This window comes from Apostichopus japonicus, chromosome 10 (genome assembly GCF_037975245.1).
Source record: "Apostichopus japonicus isolate 1M-3 chromosome 10, ASM3797524v1, whole genome shotgun sequence".
NCBI classification, from domain to species: domain Eukaryota; kingdom Metazoa; phylum Echinodermata; class Holothuroidea; order Aspidochirotida; family Stichopodidae; genus Apostichopus; species Apostichopus japonicus.
In genome coordinates, this window is record NC_092570.1 from 19,791,877 (window position 1) to 19,812,121 (window position 20,245).

Here is a 20,245-nt window from a genome sequence, read left to right on the forward strand (position 1 = left end):
GGGAAGTTGTTATTGAACAACACCCTTGCCAGACGACACACATTGCTGTCGGCGGGGAATCGAACCGGGGATCTCATGACTGGGAGACGCCGGCGTTAACCACTAGGCTATAAACTCCGCCTTAATAAACTCCTTAATAACTCCTTAAATAAACTTAATAAACTCCGCCTTAAATGTATACATCGTAATGAGCAAGGTTGTGGGGGAGTGGGGGTGTGGGTAAGGGAGGGGTGGCCCAACTTTGGAAAAATGGGGGGTGTTTAGGAGCAAAGTGGTACTCTATGTTGCAACTTTTGAAACAATGTCGAAGATCTTTAGACTGTTTAGTTTTGTTCCGCACATAAAAGTTATATATGTATGTATTGTAAACTAGAATTGTTTTGCAATATTCTGTCTGCCAGTGGAGGGAGGGTGAGGGGGGAGGGGATGGGCCCCTCTGATATTATTCTGGGGATGGGGACTAATGCCCCCAGAGATAAAGGTGTTTGTGTCCCTGGTAATGAGTGGTCCTGTAGCTGTGCTAGTCATGAGTGTGAAAGACAGGGAAACGACACTGACATTATGTGTCTATTAACACATGATAAACACATAATTGGACACCAACTGAGCTTGCTAAGAGATCACTGTGGTTATTACCATATGACTTTTTATATGAAAGGGACAATATTAAATGGTTAAAAGTACAATTGCAGGGTTGGAGATGGTAGCAGTATAGCATTATCTTCCACCTTGTTGATACATGACATATTGCTTGGTTGGGACATTTCTAGGAAACAACAAAACCTGCATTAAAAAATGACTGTATACCCCTGGTCCCGTCCCTCTGTCACCCATCTATGCCAATGTGACCAAACATATCAACATTTTTGTTAGACACGACAAGAAGTGTTTGGAGGGGGGGTGTGGGGATCGGAAAGGGGCATGTGAATACCACTCACCCAGGGTATACACACATTTGAGGAATCCTTGTTACTGATCAAGACACACTCGATACTTACCAAAGAATAGCTCTTCTTTGCCAGAAAAATGGTTGTCTCTCCGTGAAGACCTCTGGTACTGTTTATGACATCCACAAGTATCTTCTGACATGCTCCCTGCAAATAAACAGAAAAGAATGGTAGCATATCTCAGGTGTCCTTGGCTTCATTTTGATCAACTATTAAAGTTGTCATAAACTTTGCGGTTAACATTTCAGATTTAGATCAACATCCTTTTGAATAGCTAAATGCAGCTGCCTGTTGTTGGTCACCAATTTCTGCTAAATATCAAACCTACCAAAGAATGCCCACAATAAAACAACAAACTGGTAACACTTCGACAACCACCTAGAATTCTTTTTTGCATTGAAAAACTTAATAAATAAGGATTAATTAAAAGGAGAGAAAATAAATCTTCTTTGACTGACCAAAGGGAGACAGCTGGCATTTTACAAATTTTAAAGCAAGGCTCAAGACGGTAGAGCTGATCAAACTATTCCTAAAATCTTCAAAGATGAAAAGATGCAAAATTTGAGCTTCTTCACATCCCGTGATAAAGTTTGCAAATTTGGTTGGGTTCTGTTAATTTAGACCAAACTATCCTCACTTGCTTTCTCAAATTGTTTTTTCTCTTTGAAAGACTTTAACCTTAATGCTATCAATGTCCTTACTTCACTCTATACAAACTTCAGATTTTCAAGATGAGTGGTTTCGTTATTTTAGACGATACCGCACTCATATCCATTGATCTAATAACTCTCTCTCTCTCTATCTCTAAAACAAGCAATAACTGAATTAAGCCAAAGATAGAGTGCCATAAGTATGTTTACAACAAACTTCTTTTACAAGAAACTAATTACCTTAGTAAGGTATAGACAAAGACTTTTGGAATAATAAATTTCTCCCATAATGCAGTGAGAAGATATGACCTTTGACCTGTTGCACTCACCTCTGCCGTATGGCAACTGCTATAGAACCTATCCAAACTGGCTGATACTGTCATTGCCAGGTGGAGCAGCTCAGATTCCATCTGACTGCTATGCTCTGCGGCTAATTTTACGCTACAAAGGAAATGGAAATAGAAGCATGAATCCCACTGTGTGATAGACAAGTCCCTTTATCCTGCTTCTTCACCCTAACCCAGTGTCATATGACTTAACAGCAGTAGTATCCCATCAGGAGTTGAACAAGTCACTTACATGCACTTCAACTATTTCCAGCAATCACAAACAATGTGCTTTCCAAAGACGAAGTTAAGGTTAAAGTTTTGAGTTTTCAGATGACTTAAGTGGAGACAACTCAGCACATTTAGTTGACATCAATTTAGAAAAGAGTTTGACGCCGTATTTTGGCATAAAACGCCATGTTATCTGTCAACATTTCTGACTGTCTGTTGGCTCGTCCGTTGGCTGACTTACCTCTCGATCAATCCGGAGACCGATTCACAGAAGTGTCTGACGATGGCCATCTCCTCATCCACCAGAGGCTGCTGGTGTTTCAGTGTTATCTTCCTCTCCTTCCAAGATTTAAGAGTATTCTCGAATGCCTGGATGGGAAAGGAAGGTTATTTATATCAGTTCCACCTTCAAAAATTACAAAGGGAGGGAGGGAGGGACAGACAAGGAGAAAAGGAAAGGTACGGGCTGGTTAGCCAACATTCAGAAGCACAAATTTACATATAAATGTGGAGTCTGTATGACAATGGATAAGCAAGTGAGAAATCTTTCGTTGCTTCACTGTTTCCACTGACAGTTATTTTTTCCCCTCTTTCTGTGGGGCAGTGGTAAGGGAAGGGGGTAAAGCTGGTGGCATTTAAACATTCTAGCGATGATGAAATCTGATGTATGAAATCTTTGGTTTCGCAACTGTCTGCAAGCCACGCATGGAAAGTTATGAGATATATGGGCAGAAACAGAAAAGACAATGCAAAAGAGTAAACAAGTGAACTGACAGCCGAAGTAAAAATAACCACTCCATTAATAGAATTTTCAAATGTTTGGCCTTGAATTTCTATTTTCAAATTTCAAAAATGAAACAGTGCTGGTGGCAATCCCTTGACCAACAGGACCCTCAGCAGGCATAGTTTATATCCACGATAGATCTTACCTTATCTCTCACTAGCATTTGGGCCCTGTTCTTGTGAACGATCTTCATAACCCCAGGGGGTTGTACCCAAGCTTCACCATCAACTTGAACAGGTACACCCTCCTTTCCTAGGACTGTAATCTTCACCACACGACACTGATGAGAATCAAGATGAACGATATTTATACTACAATTATTTTCCTGTCGTCAACGTTGCCACAGATCCTCTTGTAGTTTACTAAGTATTAAACCTGTACACTCAATTTGGCATAAATGCCGGGAAGAATAACCCAGCTCTCATCGAAAGTGTTGCATTCGGCTGGTGAGAAGCCACCATTCAGCTTAGTGATTTGTAGTATGAACTAGTTGCATTTCATAGACTCCATTTCTCATCAGATTCACTTGGTTACTTGGGCAATGTTTTCTATGAGATCCTTGTCATATAAAAAAATGCACAATCATATTCAGAATGTACCCTCAACAGTTTATAGCTACAAAATAATAATAATCATAAATACCATATATTAAAGTGCTGTTATCATAAAATAAAACATGCTCAAGAGCACTGTACAAAAGAACCAATTCCTGGAATATAAAATTACCAAACTCAAGAAAACCTAAAAGTAATAACAACAGCAATAAAAGTAAGAAATGATATAAGACAGGGTTATAAACTACAATAAAGAACATAAAATTATAAATATACATAAAAAAAAATTAAAAAAACAATGGTTTCAAAACCAATTCTTTCAAGAAAAGTAGGCTAGGCTAGGTACCTCTGCTATGAAATTGTAGTAGGTTCTTAACAAAGTGTTACTATTTCTTTCCACAAAATGACTGAAGAGAGAATGGTTGTTTTACAATTTTGAACATCTGCTGTGATACCAAAGTAAATGTAAACTTCTGTTCCAGCGTAAAAGATGGCAATGAGATCAGCAGCAAATTGAAACAGTTATGAAGAAAATGTCCTATGGCTTCAGTCTTACATGAAAATTAGGCTAAATGGTCAGTACACATTACGGTGACCACGTTGTGGGGCCTAAGCTGTGTATCAATGTTGATGTTGGAAGTGTTAAATCCTCAAATAAAAACACGCAGCAAAGTAAGAAATCTTGGCACGTACTCTGTTGCCAACACTATTCCAATCAACTAACGTTTTTCGTTAAAGTAGATTCTTTTGTTCTAGCTGTTCTTCAATTACCTATAAGTTTGTAAGAGCAACAAAATTCTTTGCTTGATGGGATTCCAATCAAATAATAATCATTACCAATTTTATGAGAGAACATCTCAGCTGGTAATAAAAGCACATATATTTGTATCCATTTTGTTAGTCACTGGCTTTCAGTCTCCATTCTAGCCAATATGCTCTTTAAAACGTTTTTGCTATTTTCCACTCAAGTTTTCTGTACCCGATTGACTCATACAAATGAAATTTTGTGCTCTGAGCATTGTATGAACGGAAATCTTCCATCATGTCTCACCTGAGCAATCCTGTGATGATGCAGGGTAATCATTCTTGACACGGCCATCTGAACACTACCAAACACAGCTACCACTTCTAAGATATGGTCATCAAAGGAGGGCGCTGTGAATGTCTGAAATAGACAACAACAACAAAAATGACCTTGAAATGACCTCAGGGTATATTAGATGTATCGATGAATCAAAGTCAAAACTAATTTGTTGGGATCAATTAAGCTAAATCCTGTGCTGTCTCAAATTGTTGCTAGCAGAGGTGAGTCTGAAGAAGTGGAAGGATGTGTCATTTCTCTTTGAAAAGGATGCAGGTTTTATCCTCTACTTTGAATATGTCAATGATCATGTTAAATAATAGAAGCAGCAAGTTCATGATAATTCTCTCTCTAAAACACATTTCCTTTTTCCTGACATTTGTTCATTCTCATGTCTGAGCCTTAAACACATTAAAGGGGCATACTCAAGGAATAATGTACTGTTTAATATTTCAAAGAGCAATGTTGAAGCTACACATTTCCAGGCCTTAAATATTGAAAATAATTTAGCTTTCTGTGTACTATCCAAAAACTGCTAGACATCAATTGTCTAGCAGTTTGACAATCTTTTCATCAAATTTTGCTTTCCAGATATCAAAAAAAAAGAAGAAATTCCCCGTAATTGAACAAAACTCGAAGGTGGATCCTGAAATTCTGTTTGTCCTTAATGGTGAAGTTTCGCCAGGGGAATCCATTTAAATTGATGGGTTGATTTAAGTTTGCTATCAATGGTGGAGTGTAGTTTGGAAAGTTAGTTTACATTAATGGCATCATTTCAAATTTGCTTAAGGTCCACATTTTTCTTCTAAAAGGCTATACTTTGTAGGGAGATACTTATTACATTAATGATGCAACTTTTTTTAAAATTAAAGTCATGAGTTTGTCTTCAATGTTGAAGGTGAAGTTTGGTGTCCAGAATTTACATCAGCAACTGATAAAGTCAATCAAACTTGAGATATGCTTTATCCCAGTGATTGGAATTGTCAAAATGTAATTGGGAATATTTGTAGCATTAAGATATTAAACTGATCTTTAACACTACAAACACACAAAACTCTCAGGGGTGAATCCAGGATTTTAGAAAAGAGGAGGGGTGGCACTAGGGTTACTGAAGCAAACTATTAAAAAAAAAGCTGAAATATTGGTTGTCAAATGGTGCATTCTGTGGGATATATACAAATTAGATACAAAAAAAGATTGAAAATTTTTGTGAGGTGAAAGGAGAAGGGGGGGGGGGGGAAGTTGTCCAATTCTGCTGTCATGTTCCTGTTTCTCCCATGTCCTACAGTTTCATTAATGCAGTAGGTCACCAATTACTTCTAACTCAGAATGGCTCTATTTTTTTTTCACCCAGTTTTAGTAAACACATCTTCCAAGAGTTTATAACTTGACCACTTTAACTCTGCCTCGGAATGGTTATATTATTCACACGTAGCAATTTCCTTTAACCTACATGCAATCATTAAAATTACCTAGTACCTGGAAGGACATTAAAATAAAAGACATATGCACACTTAAGAGCCTTTTCTTACAGTAGGCCCCATGCAACAAATAAACAGAGTGAGATTGGAGCGCTCTGCCCGAGGGCGATTTCCTGCCATTACGAAATCACGTTGTGTAATTACCGAAACTGATGTAACACAGAATCAGAAGGCACAACTAATTTACAATGTTGTAGTCAACAGAAGCTAGTTTAATTCACTTGTTGGATGAAAAGCAGAAGCTGGCCAGACTTAACAGTTATAATGGTGACATGTTGGTTATTACACATTAGATTTCCATGGTCTATTATACATTTTATACAGAGATGGGTGAGTGTTAGTTCAAATAACAGCATGATCTGTATGAAGCCCTACAAGTACTTTCTATCGATTATCTCTCTCGTTGAGCCTGACAGTTATCCGTTAGGTGGAAACTATTGGCTACTTTACATTTTACTTTTACTTATGGATCGAAACTTGATATTCTTTCTTCTGTCTATGCCACTCTTGATAGATCATCACCAGACTTTGAATAGATTTTACCAATAGAATTGGGGGGGGGAGGGCTAAAGCCCGGGGTCAATTTGGGCTTGGGAAAACATCGATAGGGCCTGAGCTAATATTAGATAAAGAATAATATATTCTAAGGAAAAATGAAGGGTGCGTAAATGGGGCCTGGCAACATAAATGTCTACGGCACGCCCTGACTCTTGATGTCTCTGATTAAAACAAAAGAAAAGAACAAACTTCAAGAACTTCACTGGGAGCAAAAGAAATTAAAAAATATGCTAGAAATGATTTTTTTTAAATCTCTCTTTATATACATATAAAAAAAGCATCTCAAAACTAAAAATCAAGGATGATAAATGTTGCATCATCTTACATCATCTTCTTTGGTGGTTCCCCAAAAGTTGCCTCCTCCACCATAGCTAGCAATATTCAACACCACAATTCCCTGCAGGGTGGGTAGAGGTATCCGTTGACCATCGCACTCCAGGTGAACCTTCTGCTCCAGGTTTCTGTAGGTTCGGTGGAGGAGCTCTTTGCCGCCTCTCATTCCGTACCACATGATATTCTTCTTTCGACTTCTGAGGAGGCAAAATGGGTAAAAAATTATCGACATCCTGTAATCATCTGAGATTTGCACTTTGAATATAAACCATGATCATAATGCACTAACTTGAAAATTATAATAGTGCAAAAGGAGCCTGTTGTACATGGAGCAGCAGTCTGGAAAATGAGAAATATTTCTCACCATTTGAAATATGTTTTTATGATCACAATTTACTAACCACTTGGCACTATTTCAATACAGACTGTTAATACTAAGGAAAAAATGACATGCTAACATTGTTTTTTTTAAAGTTTTTAAAGGCTATGGAGGACCAGTCGTGCAAATTGAAATATTGCAACAATTTCAACTCCTGACTGAGATGGATTACGATTGGACATGGTCTTCTGGCAACTAGGAAGAAACAGCACAGAATTCCAGCCATGAGACATTCACAACTCCTGACTGAGATGGATTACGATTGAACATAGTCTTCTGGCAACTAGGAAGAAACAGCACAGAATCCCAGCCATGAGACATTCACAACTCCTGACTGAGATGGATTACGATTGAACATAGTCTTCTGGCAACTAGGAAGAAACAGCACAGAATCCCAGCCATGAGACATTCACAACTCCTGACTGAGATGGATTACGATTGAACATAGTCTTCTGGCAACTAGGAAGAAACAGTACAGAATTCCAGCCATGAGACATTCACAACTCCTGACTGAGATGGATTACGATTGAACATAGTCTTCTGGCAACTAGGAAGAAACAGCACAGAATCCCAGCCATGAGACATTCACAACTCCTGACTGAGATGGACTACGATTGAAAATAGTCTTCTGGCAACTAGGAAGAAACAGCACAGAATTCCAGCCATGAAACATTCACAACTCCTGACTGAGATGGATTACGATTGAAAATAGTCTTCTGGCAACTAGGAAGAAACAGCACAGAATTCCAGCCATGAGACATTCACAACTCCTGACTGAGATGGATTACGATTGAAAATAGTCTTCTGGCAACTATGAAGAAACAGCACAGAATCCCAGCCATGAGACATCCACAACTGCTGACTGAGATGGATTACGATTGAACATAGTCTTCTGGCAACTTGGAAGAAACAGTACAGAATTCCAGCCATGAGACATTCACAACTCCTGACTGAGATGGATTACGATTGAAAATAGTCTTCTGGCAACTAGGAAGAAACAGCACAGAATTCCAGCCATGAGACATTCACAACTCCTGACTGAGATGGATTACGATTGAAAATAGGCTTCTGGCAACTATGAAGAAACAGCACAGAATCCCAGCCATGAGACATTCACAACTCCTGACTGAGATGGATTACGGTTGAAAATAGTCTTCTGGCAACTAGGAAGAAACAGCACAGAATTCCAGCCATGAGACATTCACAACTCCTGACTGAGATGGATTACGATTGAAAATAGTCTTCTGGCAACTAGGAAGAAACAGCACAGAATTCCAGCCATGAGACATTCACAACTGCTGACTGAGATTGTCTAGTTTGGTAAATTTTTGAAAATTAGGCATCTGGCAACTAGAGAGAAACAGTATGATGTAAAACCATATAACTGGGAATATTCAGTGATGGTCAATACTCACTTTAACAGTATTTCCTGCAATGAGACACATGGGGAACTTAAAAATGGTAAACTCACCTGCACTTTTCAGGATGTTCCTCTCTTCTGGTGTGAAAGTCCAGAGATATTTTAGCATCCATACCAATTCCCAAGTAGTTATTCATGACACAGGTTTCTGTAAATCCATCACTGAAATGTCAAGAGTTACTGTATGTTAAGTTCAGTTAAATGTGCACATACCTTCCAAATCATGAGTGGGAATATGGGAGATAAATGGAGGGGGGGCCTTGCCCTACTGAATCGGCAAATTTCTACAATTGTCAAAAGAACAGAAAAGAAAAGAAGTAAAAAGGAATATGCAGGGTTCGTACACTTTTTTCACAACAAAATTCAAGCACTTTTCAAGCACCAAATTTATGTTTTCAAGCACATGCTTATCATTAACAATAGACATTCTGTGAGACAGAGGCATAAAACATATCTAATGCAATGTGTACACTGGGTATATAAAGACATGATCAGTGTTGGATTTTCAGGTATTTGAGAAGGTTGTAAGTGGGACTACCAGTTTCAAAGATTTTCAAAGATTTTGGTAGTCCTGCAACAAACTTGGTAGTCCTTCCAAATTTTCCACCAAAATTGTTCACAGCATGCATGTGTTTACGTGATATATCCGAATTGTAACGACGCTACACGTGCGCCGCATACAAACAGTATTGTTTATGATATACAATATAAATCCTACCAACTAGAATGATAAATAATTTATCGTTCAGGTAGGTAGGATTTAGATTGTTTACTACTGTACAGCTCACATGCGTACGTCCAGCAATGCATTTTCACTCGGCCTATAGACTGTCCATGTGTGATCGACTGTTGTTACAACCAGGGTAGAAATTAAGATTTGGCTTTGGGGGCAATTTTGGAAAATGAAAAGTTAAAAACGACCCTCTTAATGAATTTACGAGTTTTTTTAAGGTTTAGGGGTGCTCTTTTCTAAAATTCAACATGCTGTTTAAGGAAATGGTTGTAAGCATTTAATAGGATAAAGTAAGCACAATTACCCTCTTCCTAGTGCTGCGACCTTAAAGCAAATTCATTAAAATTTTAATCGCAAAAATTTGCGATCGTTTAGCAAATAACGTCAAGACACCAAATATATAACGAAAAACCAACAACCCATCAACTGAAATAGAAAACATGTAGAAACACATAGAAAACAATGTGTGTGGATGAAATCACCACCAAATACGAAACCATTATATACTGCTGAAAAGTAATCGAAGTTAAAACCTTCAATCCATCACCACAGCAACGGTGTACGTAAAATACAACATTCCCTCTTTAAGACATAGCACATACCATCCAAACAACTGCCGATTGTCAGTAAATTGAAATTGTAAACAAAGCTACGCATTTTTTTTTTTTTTTTGCAAACCGATGGTTGTCTACATTTCCCATTGACTTAGTGTGGCTGTTAGGCTAACATGTGGTCGAAGGTTGCAGTATTTCACGGATATTTTAGGTCTAGCTAACTGCGTCACAATTTCAGCAAATAAAGAGATGCTTAGGCTAGATTTTCCCGTTGACTATGTGTGGTGTTCGGCTACCATGCGCGCGACGATAGCAGCAAGGAAAGTGTGTAAACAAAGCTACGCAAAGTTTATTTGGGGGGCAAACCATACCGATGGTTAGGCTACATTTCCCATTGACTTAGTGTGATTGTTAGGCTAAAATGTGGTCGAAGATTGAAGTTTTTCATGGATATTTTTATTCTTTATTTGCGACACAACTGAGCGAATAAACAGATGGCTAGGTTAGATTTCCATGTTGACTCTGTGTGAAGTTAGGCTACCATGTGGTCGGAGATTTGTGGGGATTTTTGGTTATTGTCGCTGGTACTGAAATTGCTTAGTGGAGGCCGTAATTTGCCAGTGACTGTGCGAGAAGTTTGCGGTGATTGTGGCCGACCCTCCCTCGTAATTTTTTAGACAACTAAGACATTCTTTTAAGTTTTTGTTTGTCACAATTTGACTATTCCACGGTAATTATTGTGTAACAATTACATACAAAATATGTTTTGAATTAAGCATGTTAAATTTCAATCACTTTTCAATGACATTTTCCAAAAATATAAGAAATCAAGTACTTTCAAGGCCTTGAAAACTGAACAATCAAATTCAAGCATTTTCAAGGGAGCAAAATGAAAAAAAATATGAAAAAAAATGAGAAATAATTTCACAAACAGAAAACTGACTAAGGAGCGTAAAAAAATATTGTACGAAGCACAGGGAATTTTTTTTGGAGAAAGAGAGTGTCTTGAACTAGTGCATCACTAATAAAGAAGGGGAGGGTGAGGGGGGTCGGAGGTGGGAGGTGCAGAGGGAATGGGGCTGTTTAATGATTTCTGGTTCAATCCTAGCTTTAACAAAAAGGAAAAACCGTACTCTGCATATTTTAAAATGTATAAAAGAAAGATGGAAAATATACTTACACACATTCCAGACCTTGGTCCATGAGAGGAGAAGCTGCGGCACAAAGGGCATCGGCATTAGCTAGGAGCACCTTACTGATTAAACCCCCAGCGTTGATGCCTCCACTGATGCCTAAAGGAATTGAGAAGAAAGTACATAGTTCAACAGGGTTTTATATTTATTAGCAGAGGAAAGATGTATCCAAGAAATATATCTACATTCAACAAGCTGTCCACATGGCAGTATTATAATAAACATTATAATCACATTATAACTAACATTTTTCTGCATGAAAATGTGCAAATATTAAATACAGTATATTAAAATTTTAATATATATTAAAATATATCATAATACTCTGTCAATAAGTACCAAAACCATCTGGAAACTGGGAAGAAACTTCATCTATGGAAAGATCTGTTTGGAAGGAAGCTGATTGTGTTTGCAACATCATTTCTATGGCTGTTCATATTGTCTTATTGCTTTTGTACACAAACTGATGCATCTTCGAATATAATAGTAGTGAAGTGCAATACTATGTCAATAGCAGATGCATCCATTAACCTTTATACAAAGGACACCCATTTCGCTTTTCTAAAACAAACACTGAGATGAGGCCTCTGACAGTTACGTATCAGAATATGCTGTACCTAGGTTGCATAGCCTACCACACAATTAACAATAACGATTGGAACTGTTGTATGTTCTTGAGCACATCTTTGAGTTATTGTCTGCATTAACGCTAAATAAGATTACAATTGAATTTTCCCAAATGGAGGAAATAATGTGCCACCAGCTAACTGTAGAACCCAGAATCCCCCCCCCCCCCCCCTTAATGACAGTCGCATTCTGTGTCAACATGGCAACACCCCTCGTTCGTAAAATCTTTCGTCTTAATTACTACAGTCGAGCGAATTTAGAATTTAGGCCCCTCACCCCCACCCTTCTCCCCTCCCATACCTCTGTGATCCTGTGCATGTCACTGAACTTAAGGGTCTCTCTATTTCATTGCCTGCTCCAACCCAGATTTGTCTCAAAATATCAAAACTAAGAGCAAAACATGCAGATCAAATCAAAACCAGCAGGATGAAAGAGAAAACTGTAATGAGGCGGTTTGGAAAAGAGAAAGCTCACTTTTACTGAGCATAGGGTTCGACCTTCCCAGACTTGGTCCAAGTAGTGTGTCCAGCCCTGAGAAAGATAACAAAATGAGCATTTATTAAAATTCAACTCACACATTTCATAATAAGTAACTGCCAATGTGACTTCTTTTCCTGCCAATCGTTTAAGTGGGTTACCAAAATATTCTTCAAAACAGTTTAAACTTTTTTTTGAGTATTATAATCAGATTATAACCTTTTTGGGAAAATAAAAACCATCACATGTTTGCATATCAGACTTTTGATACACAGAGTTTTTATCAGCTTAATCTGGAGGTTCTTGCATGGGAAGCTGAGACTTTGTGGCTTAATATCTAAAATATAACTATTATATTTATTTTTATAGCAAATCTGTTTCTTAAGTATTAGTACTGATGGCAGTCAATTCACTTCATTAAATGTGAACTAGATGTCAAGGCTACCTGCACCGAGTTTAAATTGTTCATTTAAAAGATTTTTTTTTTTTAACTGACAATGAAACATTTTCCTGTTGTTTTTACATACCAAAATTCCTAAATGAAAAATCTTGAGAGTTTAATGTTTTGCCTGTAATGTACTTTGGTTCAATTCAGTTTTTTTTTTTTATATTAGTACAAAAACACGAAATATTTCATGCACCTTTTGCTTATAAAGTTCTGTAATAACCACACAATGTTATGCAGAGACAAACCATGTACTATGGGATGCCAGATATGTTACAGATGGAAGACGTTGATCAACTCTGGCAGTTCATGGCTCCTTGGTTATGTCAACTAGGTTATGTCGACTATTGCAACAAGAAGCTTGAATGAAGAACTTAAAAACACCGGCTCACACTCAAAGCAAATTAATTAATGGACAGAGAAAGAGAAACATATTGAAGAATAAGAGCTTGATTATAACTTTCTCCATCTAATCTACAACCAGCTATAATTTAATACTTTGTCACTCAAACACTGGCAACTGACACTGTATGAACAAAACACACAATGCCAGACTACTTACCTTGATATTATATATGGGACATGGATTACTGATCATCCATGGGACATGGGATACTAATCAGCAATGGGACATGGGAAACTAATCAGCTACATGGGACATAGGATACTGATCAGCCATGGGATACTACTCAGCCATGGAACATGGGATACTAATCAGCCATGGGATACCGATCAGCTATTGGCCATTGGATAATAATCAGCTATTGAACATAGAATACTGATCAGCCAGGGGACATGGGGAACTAATCAGGCACGGGACATGGGAAACTAATCAGCTACATGGGACATGGGATACTGATCAGCCATGGGATACTATTCAGCTACGGGACATGGAATACTAATCAGCCATTGGATGACACTAATCAGCCATTGGATAATAATCAGCTATTGAACATAGTAAACTGATCAGCCATGGAACATGGGATACTAATCAGCCACGGGACATGGAACAAAGCTACATGGGATACTGATCAGCCATGGGATACTATTCAGCTACGGGACATGGAATACTAATCAGCCATTGGATGACACTAATCAGCCATGGAATAATAATCAGCCATGGAACATAGTAAACTGATCAGCCATGGAACATGAGATACTAATCAGCCATGGAACATGGAACACAGCTACATGGGACATGAAATACTGATCAGCCATGGGATACTACTCAGCCATGGAACATGGAATACTAATCAGCCATTGGATGACACTAATCAGCCATTGAATAATAATCAGCCATGGAACATAGTATACTGATCAGCCATGGAACATGGGATACTAATCAGCCATGGAACATGGACAAAGCTACATGGGACACTGATCAGCCATGGGATACTAATCAGCCATGGAACATGGGACACTGATCAGCCATGGGATACTAATCAGCCATGGGATACTAATCAGCTACGTGGGACACTGATCAGCCATGGGATAATAATCAGCCATGGGATACTAATCAGCCATGGGATACTAATCAGCTACGTGGGACACTGATCAGCCATGGGATAATAATCAGCCATGGGATACTGAGTATTGGCATAGGATACAAACAAGCCAATAATTATACTGCATTTATTTGCTTGGGTATAAGCCATCTACCATGGGTGTAGGGTGTTAATCCCTGCAGAGTATAGGGTACAGTACCTACAGTATCAGCCCTGGATGCAAGCAGGGTACCAATGAGCCATGGATGCAGGGTGCTTAATATGAGCCATGGGTGCAAGTAGGTTACTAAAAGAAGCCATGGATGTAGGGTTTTTACCAACCATGGGTTTGGTATAACTATCAACCGTGTGTGCAGGATACTGATGAGAGGAAGGTACAGGGATACCAGTCAATCATATGAATAGGGTACTTGTGAGTGTGGGTTAGTCATTACCCATGGGTGTAGTGAACTTATCAAACATTAGTGTACAGACTGGGTCTGAGTTTGTTTGCAGATGGGTAGAGTGGAGTGAAGTTGGCTGACCATTATATCATAAAACTTGAACCAAGATGTTTTTCAACATCCTTCAAGGTCAAAAATTTGTGTGTTGTTAAAGGTATGAATTGCAGAGAGGATGTGGACATTGAGACAAATTACACACACACAGATTACATGTATGACAGAAAAAGACAATCAAGGAACATCTACTGCAGGAATAAGACCAAGAAACATGATTAACAATGACAACACACTTTCTTCACTTAAACTGAGAGCAATTTACTACTGGGGTTGCTAAAATAATATTACATCACCCCAACCCCGCCCCCCAAATCCACCTCCCCCTTCTAAACCCTCCGACTCCAATATAATGCAAAAGAAAAAAAAAGAACCATGGGAAAAACTGAAGTATATCTGCCTGTGTTGAAATAGATCTTTTGAAAAATATGGTTATGAATAGTTCAAATATTTCTTCTACATGGTCATCATGATGTAATATTCAACAACTGTAGATGGCTTCCATGAGCATTATCACAAAATTAGGAACATTGGTCGAGCTATTTTCAAAATTCTGCAAATGATTGACCATTGAAACAGCATGTAACAGAAGGATGCTGGATATTCAGATATGAAAAACAAATGCTGCACAAGTTAATTTGTTGTTGTTGTTGCTTTGTACTCTAAGATTTTCAGTATTCAGGGCAAAAGTTTCACCCAAGCTCTTTCTTTAAAGATAGTATATAGAATATAGGTGGACACAGGGTGACTCGAGTGACTTTCAATAGCAGCATTACCATTTTTGACTGAATTAAGGGAGCTGTTCATAATTTCAGACCTCCCAAGAAGTAGAGGGTTAATTTTTGAGGGAAGCCAGAATCAAGTGAAAAGTAAACATTTGCAAACAAGTTTCTAGTCCTGTTGAAACTGCATTCTTACTAAATTTGAGAGTTCCAATGCAACGACCCTTTTCAAATTTGGTAGCATACATTAGGAAGGGCAGCAGGGTAGGATGAACAGGGAATTGTCTCCTCTCAATGAAAACGTCAAGTTTGGTTGCGAGATGTTACACCTGAAAGGGCAAGAAGGATGTTTCAATAGAACAAACCAGGGATAATTGCCTCCCTTCTCCCCTCCCCTCCCCCACACACACAATCAACCCAACAATAGTCTTCCATACAAACTTTACAATATCTATCAAATTTATTCAAAAACAGAATTCACATCCAATTTAAAGAAGAAAAAGGCATTTTTTGAAGGTTTAATCTTCACACTCTGCTGTCTACTTTCTAAACGTTTCTAACTAGAGAAATCAGGAAACTGGCATATCTTTGAAAAGCTTTCAGGTATATGTTCACCATGTTATTTTACAACAGACTTCCACAATACAAGCACGACGGGGAGAGAGCGGGGCAAAGCACGACAAAGATCACATAAAACAAAGAATGGGAAAATAACCTTCCTGAGAGTGGAGGAAGGATATTTTAGTTCACAGAAAACGTGACTTTTAAAAAAACGAGAAACCTAAATCACAGCAAATGCACAAACACATAAAAACAATTTTGGGAGGAAAGTTCCCACACAGGAGTGATAGAAGATAAGAATATGTCAAATACAATCACTGCAAGAGACTTTAAAATGATTTCTTATACTCGTTATTAATATGGACACATATGATTGATAGATTGGTGGATGAATTGGTTAATTGATGGATAGATTGATGAATTGATTGATCAAGTGATAGATTGACTTATTGAGTGAAGGATTGACTGATGGATTGATTGAATGGTTAATTTGATGGACAGATTGATCGGCTGATGGATTGATTGATGAATTGATTGATCAAGTGATAGATTGACTTATTGAGTGAAGGATTGACTGATGGATTGATTGAATGGTTAATTTGATGGGCAGATTGATCGGCTGATGGATAGATTGATGAATTGATTGATCAAGTGATAGATTGACTTATTGAGTGAAGGATTGACTGATGGATTGATTGAATGGTTAATTTGATGGACAGATTGATCGGCTGATGGATTGATTGATGAATTGATTGATCAAGTGATAGATTGACTTATTGAGTGAAGGATTGACTGATGGATTGATTGAATGGTTAATTTGAAGGACAGATTGATCGGCTGATGGATTGATTGATGAATTGATTGATCAAGTGATAGATTGACTTATTGAGTGAAGGATTGACTGATGGATTGATTGAATGGTTAATTTGATGGACAGATTGATCGGCTGATGGATTGATTGATGAATTGATTGATCAAGTGATAGATTGACTAACTGAGTAATGGCTTGACTGATGGATTGATTGAATGGTTAATTGATGGACAGATTGATCGGCTGATGGATTGATTGATGAATTGATTGATCAAGTGATAGATTGACTAACTGAGTAATGGCTTGACTGATGGATTGATTGAATGGTTAATTGATGGACAGATTGATCGGCTGATGGATTGATTGATGAATTGATTGATCAAGTGATAGATTGACTAACTGAGTAATGGCTTGACTGATGGATTGATTGAATGGTTAATTGATGGACAGATTGATCGGCTGATGGATTGATTGATGAATTGATTGATCAAGTGATAGATTGACTAACTGAGTAATGGCTTGACTGATGGATTGATTGAATGGTTAATTTGATGGACAGATTGATCCGCTGATGGATTGATTGATGAATTGATTGATCAAGTAGTAGATTGACTAACTGAGTAATGGCTTGACTGATGGATTGATTGAATGGTTAATTGATGGACAGATTGACTGATTGATGAATCCTTTGTCTGACTGAGTGATGGATTGATAGATTCATTGACTAATTAAGTGATGGATTGATTGCTGTGAAAACTTTAGCAAATTCTAGATGAGTGCTATGTTATTAGAGAGGATAATTCTATGCTGTTCATTGTTCCAACAAACTGGAGCCTAAAGTTTGAGACTTGTTCTACTTCTCCCAAATCACAAGCTTTATATCATTAAAAGAAAAAAAAACAGTCAATGATGAAAGTTATGGAAGCTGGTGTGGTCCATATTTTGATAATTAGTAGGCTTTATTAGCAGAGATTGTAAAGATTGTATAATTTCTGAGTTTATTCTCATTGCTGAGGAATCTGAAGAACATTACGATGGACTAAAGTTTGCCAAGGTGTGACCCTGCTCTCAAGTAGCTGTTTATGTTACATGTTAAAAATATTACACCCCCTAGGGTACTCCCCACCATAAAATAAACATTTAATACCTTCTACTTACAGGTCTATCAAAATGGTGCAGTCAGATGGTAAAGTATATCCACTACAAAAACATCTTCAGCCCGGGTTCTATAAGACATTGGTACATCTGCCATGGAACTTGGTAGGGCTACATTACGTGATTATACCATTTACAAAAAGAGAGGGTAACAGATGTAAAAGATGTGATGTCACCCCTCTAAATGAATTAACAGATGCGATGTTACCCCGCTAAATAAACTAAAAAATGTGATGTCACCCCTCTGAATAAACAACCGGATGTGATGTTGCCCCTCTGAGTGAATATACAGGTGCGTTTTTTTCAGTCTGAATGAACAGATGTGATGTCACTCCTCAAATGAACTAACAGATGTGACGTCACCCTTCTGCGTGAGTTAAAAGAGACGTTCATTCATCTTTAGCTACTAAAGGTGAACAGCATACATCCCTTCAAAGTATCAAAGCAGGAGAAATGACAGAGAGAACATAAAAGAGTCTGCATGCAAAGACAGGTTACACTACAAAGCAGTTTAAAAAGAAACAGACAAACCGCACAGAAAAGAGGTGCAAAAAGTAGCATTCCACAAGGTCTTGCTTTGTTTTTTAATGCAGTTGCCCGAGAAATCGACTTGCCTGGCATATATGACAGATTTTCCACACTACCAAACCTCTGGGCCAGTCCCACCGGCCCCACTGAAGCAGGGCTTCCCTGACTGACACGACGCATCCGGAACGGGGAACGTGGGGACTTTGGTAAGTCCTTTTCTACATAGGGTGGATAACGGTTGAAAAGAATTGTGATGCAAGACAGATGGCGAGGGAGAAAAGAAGGGGAAAGGGGGTGGGGGGAGCATTGTAAATATGAGAGGTAACAAAGTTACTAGACAAATCACTTTGGAGTTAGAGGATTTAGGAATGCTTTGTGTTGTTGAACAAAAACTAAAATACAAGAAAACATTTGAATTAGTGAGTTACATTTGCTGTTTAATGAACATTAAAAGGCAGACACAAAGTTAGGATTGTGACCTACAAATTTTACCAGACAATTGTTAAAAAAAAATCGAGGACAGTTTGTACTCAATATTTCAAAAATTTGAACTCAGATTTGTCTCAAACTTCAAGTTTGCACTGCGAAATTTCTCCTCGAGAAATATTCAGACCTACAGTATGTGGTTGGTTTTGGAAGGTATTGGCTATCTAGGATCAGGATTAATTATGGATCAACATCACCTTTCCCACTTAATCCAGGGATTAATTGCTACTTAAGCCTGATGTAGACAATAGAAAGTGTCATTCACAAGAAAAAGGAGCAATAATGAGACCCAATAGCTTTCCCATCCCAGCTATTGATGAAAATGATGAAAGAAAACTAATAAGAAAAGAAAAATGCAAAATGAAAGAAAAATCAAACAGGAAAGTAAATTAAAATGATGATAAGAATTTTCAGTCAACACCAGGCATATTTACATTTAGGCAGAGGACTATTTTAGCACCGTTTATCAACAAAACCTGACAATCCCTTCAAATGTATTTAGGGTGCAAATGGTGATCCATGGTTGACTTTCTGAAAGTAACCATCAACCACCCTTTCTCTGAAAAAGTATGACTACAAGTCACATCGTAAATGTCAGTCACAGATCATGTTATCCTTCCACCTCGTGACAGCTTTGAAATATTGATAAAGTATCTCTCCAAATATTAAACAAACTTTCAATTTTCGGATCACCTTGAAGTAGAATGATACATACGGCATATACCTTATTGACTACCTTCTGTAAATTCCCTTTGTGAAATTTTGGAATCAATTTTCTTTGTCAATCAATCTTTCAGCTTTCGTGACAAGAACTAAACCTTGAAGTACTTTCAAACAGCACTAAATAACTCCCTACTAAATGCAGGAAATGAAAAGAGCAGTTGAGATCGGTTGTGTTGTGTTGACGAGACACATGTCTGCTATTGACTGCACTGCTCAAGAAAGCTTGTCATCTTTAATGGCAATCTTGGCTTATTGCAAAGAGGAATGAAAGCTTCATAAACTGAGTTCTCCCTCAGGGGTACCTAATACACATATGTATTCATGTGTTTTTCAAGGTAATACTATTGTACACTTGCTGCATGTCGAAAATCCTACACCCATGTTCCTTGCCAGTTTGCGATTTCATGGATTTACTATGCGAGATATAACCACACACACGCATATTGTATTTGAGCATACTGTACTGCGAAGTACCCAAGGCTGT

At 37.9% G+C, this 20,245-nt stretch overlaps 1 protein-coding gene across 7 annotated transcripts in view; it reads right to left on the reverse strand.

Annotated features, from left to right (window-relative positions):
* Positions 1-20,245, reverse strand: part of LOC139975192 (diacylglycerol kinase delta-like) — a 129,813-nt gene that overhangs the window by 7,195 nt on the left and 102,373 nt on the right. For 5 of the 7 annotated variants that reach the window (XM_071982878.1, XM_071982881.1, XM_071982884.1 and 2 more), the window contains 10 exons: positions 18,639-18,770; positions 12,326-12,382; positions 11,212-11,323; positions 8,796-8,906; positions 6,938-7,142; positions 4,544-4,657; positions 3,084-3,218; positions 2,396-2,523; positions 1,927-2,038; positions 999-1,094 (listed from right to left, as the gene is read on the reverse strand). In XM_071982878.1, coding sequence (XP_071838979.1) covers positions 999-1,094; positions 1,927-2,038; positions 2,396-2,523; positions 3,084-3,218; positions 4,544-4,657; positions 6,938-7,142; positions 8,796-8,906; positions 11,212-11,323; positions 12,326-12,382; positions 18,639-18,770 — 1,202 coding nt within the window. The remainder of the gene's footprint in view (positions 1-998; positions 1,095-1,926; positions 2,039-2,395; positions 2,524-3,083; positions 3,219-4,543; positions 4,658-6,937; positions 7,143-8,795; positions 8,907-11,211; positions 11,324-12,325; positions 12,383-18,638; positions 18,771-20,245) is intronic. The other 2 variants (XM_071982879.1, XM_071982880.1) reach the window with 2 other exon arrangements.